Source organism: Monodelphis domestica, chromosome 6, assembly GCF_027887165.1.
Source record: "Monodelphis domestica isolate mMonDom1 chromosome 6, mMonDom1.pri, whole genome shotgun sequence".
NCBI classification, from domain to species: Eukaryota; Metazoa; Chordata; class Mammalia; order Didelphimorphia; family Didelphidae; genus Monodelphis; species Monodelphis domestica.
In genome coordinates, this window is record NC_077232.1 from 130390716 (window position 1) to 130396715 (window position 6000).

At 45.2% G+C, this 6000-nt stretch overlaps 1 protein-coding gene across 1 annotated transcript in view; it reads right to left on the minus strand.

The window, feature by feature from the left end:
- BEND4 (BEN domain containing 4) overlaps positions 1–4587 on the minus strand; it is a 52146-nt gene extending 47559 nt beyond the window's left edge. The window contains exon 1 of the mRNA XM_001365112.5: positions 4050–4587. Coding sequence (XP_001365149.2) covers positions 4050–4587 — 538 coding nt within the window. The remainder of the gene's footprint in view (positions 1–4049) is intronic.
- Positions 4588–6000: the final 1413 nt, after the last annotated feature.

Here is a 6000-nt window from a genome sequence, read left to right on the forward strand (position 1 = left end):
GTAAGGGCTCCTGTGATATTTACCAGTCCCAAGATATTCCTCTGAGCATTTTATTTTGATAAAGAAAATCATGGGAGTCATGATTAGTGGCAGTATTTTGATCAGTTCCATCAAAAGGTGAAATCTGTTAACACTGAAGCATACTAGTATTAGAAATACTATATTAGAAAGACATATACGTCTTTTAAAGACAATAATATTCATTTATCAAGCAAATTTACAATTAGTTATACGTAGAATTCATTGTTTAAAGCATTACTGTAACTTTGGTTAAAGAAAGGACTTTATGAAGTAGTGATATACAGTGCTTATGAAGTTGGAGAAGGAAATCTTTTGTAAAAGCACTTATGGCCTTAAATCAAAGGATTGTGCTCCATTAAAGAAAGAGCTATCTGATTTTTTTATAATGTCAAATATCAATACAGCAAAACAGGATGCAATTTTTCTGAATAAATAAATCAATGATGTGTCAAAAATTAACAGATGAGTTAATATACTTGGTGCTATCAAAACCAGATGGTGCTTCCTAATATTCATCCTGCTCAGTCAAACCCTGAATATTTTCTGGACCATCGGTATATAAAATAGGATGCTGCTATTTGTGATGGCAAACAAAAGCAATCATGCCTGCCAAGCACATACTATAACAGGCAGCATTTCAGCTCTGCGAGACAGAAAGTAATTAGAATGCTTTTAATGTCCAAAAGAATGATGCTGATAGGCTGCCACAGATGTGTAGATTTATGAATATTTATATGGTGGTTTATAGCTGACACTTTTATCAGTTGAAGAAGATAAAATATCTGCCTGACTCAAAAGCTTGACAGTCAGGTTAATAAAATCTCATTAAAGAGAATGACCTATGCAATTATATAGGATTTATTGTAATTCATTTTTGATTGTACTCTGCTTAAAGATGCAATTTCCCATTTCCTGATGCCAAATTTAGGCTGCATATCAAGATCTACGTGGGTTTTTAACTCTAAGCCATCCATAGAGGAAAGATAGGCTTTAGAAATCATGGTATGATGCATGTTCAAAAGATAATTATTTTGATATTTTGTTCAGAATCATCACATGAAAATAATGAAAAGAACTTGGAAATCTATTTTTATAACATTTTAAAAATCTTATAGGGATTTCTATTGATAGAAAACTAGGACAATCTCCAGTCATTTGCCCAATTCATTTATTTTCTAGTCATTAGTTTTCTGGTCATATAAGATCATGCTTTCTTTTCTGTTCATCAACTTTGACCACTGTCCCTCTCATTCTTCAACTTAATCTTTGAACTCTTTCAGGATATCAGATGAACTGTCTTTTGAGAAAATGCATTTCTTTTTTTGGTAAAGTGTTTCTAAGTGTCTGTCTGTCTGCACAACTGCTCATTGGTTCAAATGGGAACCACTGGTTTCTTCAGGAACCAATCAGCTCTTTAGATAACTGTGCCTCAGATGGATACTCATATCCCTGTTGAAAGTTCTCTGTCATTCAATATCATTACTATTATGACTATAACTTGTACATACCATAATGTAATAGCTTTTTTCTTTACTTTGACTTGGACCCTCCCAGATTATTCTTTTCTGACTCCTGGAAAGGAGCATATATTATTTAGTTACCATCTTGGCAATGAAAAAACTAGTCTACTGCCCTTGATACTATTAGTTTAGCCTCCTTTATGGTATTTCCTTTACTACTGAAAAAGAGAGACAACTTCTCTTTTACTAGTGAAATTAACTTTGTGGCTATTTAGGTGTTCAAGGCCCTACCCGAAGTGATAGAAATATAAGTTCAGTCAGAGGGAAAATTAGGAGGAAAAAAAAGAATGGTCTTCAGTACAAGGCAGAAGAAAATATACAATGAGCAGAAATAGGAAAACTACCAGGGTAGAAGAAAGAGAAGAGATGAAGGGGAATAATGCAGGGAGAGAAATAGGAGGAAAAAAACCCATAATGAAACAAGGAAATGCAAAAGGTGGGAAAAGAGAAAAAAAGGTTAAAATGATGAGAATGAAAAGAGAAGGCAAAAATAAAGGGAAGAGACTAGCAAGGATGCAAAGAAAAGTTAAAAGATTGAAAACAATGGCTAAAAAAGAGCAGATCAAGAAGAAAGAAAAAATTCTTCAAAATAAATTGAATACTAGTAAACTGAAAATAAAACAGAAAAGGCTGCTTCAAAACAGAGGAGAAAAGAAACAGTTAAACATAGAAAGTAAAAGGACAAAACTACATAATAAGAATATAAAAAATAATAGTAGGGAAAACTTAAACTGAGATGAGAGGAATAAAAGAATGGAAAAGTAGAATAGAAAATAGGAACCAAAATGTGGAGGGTGATAAAGTAGAGATTACTTTGATTTAAAGAGAAGATGACAAGGGAAGGGGAAAAGACAAGGAAAAGAAGAACAGAGAAGTCAGAATGTAAAAAAGAAAAAGACATTAGACCAAGAGATCTTGACAAAAAAAGAAAAAGAAAAAATGCACACAAAGCTGGAGCATAACTCTCATCCAAACAACACCTGACATACAAAATTGGCCAGTGAAGCGGCAGAGCTAGTCTTCACCATAACCTATAATTAGGTTTTCTTTCTCAAAACTAATCATTCAAGTGTCAAAATATTGACAAACAGCAGAACGTTTGCTTAGGGCTTCATAACTCATGTGGGGGCAAGGTGCCCTCATTTTCTGCTGAAGAATCAGTCAATCAATAAACATTTATTAAACACCTACTATGTGCCAGGCTTTGTGCTAAGGGATTCAGCTTCACCACTGCACAGTTTATTTGTTCCACAAAACCAGGAAAGACCTGATCAACAACTTTTGACTATTATATGTGAAATAAATCCACATTCAAGGTACTGAAATAAATACCAGTAGGTTTTTTTCCCACTCGCATTTCTTATCTGTCCATCTTTACCCCAGCAAAGGCAGAATAGAAAGACTCCTTTTCACCAGAGACTAGCACTGTAGACCCTAGGGAGAAAAGGTGTTAAAAGCAATTTAGACCTCTTTATAAACTGCTTCTCACAAGGCATTTCTCCTGTAAACTCTATGCCACTCGGACTGGAGAAATAAGGCCCCCTGCTGAGCAGCATTTCATATCAGACAATTCTGACAGGCAAACACTGAGACTTCCTTGGGCCTCCAGTAAGGAGCATGAATTTCTACTCATTCTTGTGATCTCCTTGGAGGTCAATCTCCCTTTCACTCAAAGTAACAGGAGCAAGAAGCGGCATTCTGGAGCTAAAGGGAGGGAAGGGAAGTGGGGAAAGGGATGGAGAAAGAGGAGAGACAAGCTAAAAGGAGAGAAGAAAGAAAAGGAGAAAGGAGAGAAGAGAAAGAAAAATAGAAAAGAAAAAATTAAAGAAGAGAGAAGGAAGAGAAAAGAGGAGAGAACAGGGGAAAAGAGGACAGGAGAGGGGAGAAGAGGAGAGTAAAGGTTAACAAACAACCCAGGGGGCGGCGTTTGGTCAGCTGCAACCTCTAGCATTAACAGCAGCTGTCACTCTAGGGAGCAAGTCGTTGTCTCTGGAGCCCCAGCCCGCCCAATCGTATTGCTCCAGTGTCAAGAGACAGGCATGAATCCCAGCAGCTTCTACCTGTTAGAGGGCAATCTGGTCACTGCAAGACCTTCTTCTGAGCAATCCTGTCAAACCAACTACTATAGTCTCTTCTCTCCCCCCCAACTAGATTTGGAAGGGAAAAGCCACCTGTTAGGAGCAACACTTTTCGAGGAGGGGGAAGGAAGAGGAGGCGCAGAGGAGTTAGAAAAAGCATCAGCAAGGAGTTTTCAGAATCCCTTTCCGGGTGGGGTCCGTGGGCTGGGACGACGGAAGTGAGACTAGGAAGCTCCCTAACTCTTTCTGCTTAGTTTGCACGTCCCTTCACTCTCCTCCCCGGCTCGTCACCTCAAAGTTACAGTGCGCGCCGAGCGAGGGGAGGGGTCTCCCCCACACCCCCCTGCAACAGTTTTCCTTCCCACCACTTCTCCCGAACTGCTGCCGGGGAGAGGGGGTGGGAGCTGAAGTTAAGGGAAAGAGTTGGTACCTGCGCTGAGCTCCAGGCTGCCGCTGGTGCCGTTGCTGCTCCCCTCGCTGCTGCTGCTGCTGCTGCTGCTGCTACTGCTGCTGCTGCCTGCGGCCGCCGCCTGGTTGGCTCCGTACCTGGAGACCCCGGCTGCAGCGGCGGCGGCGGCAGCGGCGGCGGCGGAGGAGGAAGCCAGGGGAGTAGGCGGAGGGACTGGAGTCCTCAGGTGGCCCTGGGACACGACTGGGGTGCAAGAGGGGGAGGAAGAAGAGGCGGCGGCGGCGGCTCGGCCGGGCCCGTTCGGATAGGAGCTCTGCGCCTGGTATTGAGAATGCTGCTCGCTGCTGCTGATGGAGGCAGGAGGATGCTGAAAGTGGGGTTGCTGTCCTCCTGCAGCTGCCCTGACCGGAGGGATTTCCACCATGGTGGGTCTCTCGTACCTCTTGGTCAAGGCTGGCCTCTTACTGGGGAAGGTCTTGAGGACGCTGTAAGGGCTCCGCTGCTTGTAGATTTTGGGGAGGCTGGGCCCCTCCTCTGCTGGCTGCATCTCCTCCTCCATCCTCCTCCTGTCCTCCTCCTCCTCCTCCTCCTCCTCCTCCTCCTCCTCCGGGCTGGTTTCCCCCCCTACAGACCCCCTCCCCCTCCTGCTCTCGGGGCTCTCTCTGTCTTTCCCTCTATGTATGTGTGTGTATGTGTATGTGTGTGTGTGTATGTGTGTGTGTATGTGTATGTTTCTGTGGGGCTGCTGCTGTTGCCGCCGCCGCCGCCGCCGCCGCCGCCGCCGCCGCCGATGCTGCTGGGGCTGCTGCTTGTCGCTAAGGCTGGCACTGCCGAGCCCCCGTGCGGGGGGCTGCTGCCGGGGCCGTGATTGACAGGCGGTCTCTCCAATGCCTGGAGGGAGAAGGGAGGTAAAGAGCAAGTGTTTAGGGTAATATCTGCTAATGATAATGGGGGAAGGAGGCGGGCCCTGGCATCACAGCTGCGGAGAGGGCTTGCCTGCTAGGTCTTTGCCTCTCACTTGGGGGTGGGGGGAAATGCACCGCCAAGGAGGAGAGGAGGGAGGGAGTTGCTAGAGGGGCGCCCTGTAGACAGGTGAAATGGGTGTGCGACCTGGGCGAGGTGAGTCTTGCTGTCTGAAGTGGTTTGTCTTTAGAGCCCCTGGGCGCCCCTCCAGCAAGCCCTTGTCCCTGGGCACTTGCTGCTGCCCCCTTGGGCTACTTGCTCCAGGCACTTGGCTAAGGGAGCATTCGTCCTACTGCCCTTCTCCGCCCCAGGCGCTCTAGTTAGACCCCTCCACCCCCCCAGAGCCCAGAAAGGCATTCGAAGGGTGGCTCAAAGTAGCCTGCCTTGGGCACACATTCCTGGGAAAACCTTTCTCTACCCGGGCGCCTCTTGGCCTTCTCGCCCAGACCAATAGCAAGTGTTCAGCATCCACCTATGAACTTGTAGAGAAACCCAAACAGGTCTTGGGGCCAGGAACTCTTATTAGGAAGACTGGCTTTTCCTTCTCCTTCTCGGACCATCGCCTCCCCCACTCCCCCATCCACTTCTCTCGGGACCCCAATGGATTGCTCCCCTACTCGAGAGTCTGGGGGACTGAGACTCCCCGGCACCCGGCTCCGGTCTCATATCTGGCAGTCTGCGCTTCTGGTCCAGGGCTCGGATTTCTGGGTATCCTGTCCTCGTGCAGAAAGCATTTTTTAAAGCACAAATTATTTAACCTCCCTGAACCTCAGTTTCCTCTTCCTAAAATGCGAGTGTTGGACTAGACGACTTCTGAGCACCCTTTCCAGTCCTAGACCTATAATCCTACTATCCTTTGCACTTGAGGCTATGATAAGCATCCCTATCGGGTCATGTCACAGAGACCTTCCCCCTGTCTTCTGAGAGCTTCTAGGCTAACTTTACCATTTAAACAAGTAAAGGACACACAGACTCCACCACCGAATGACTCTTTTGGGAGAAAAGATGA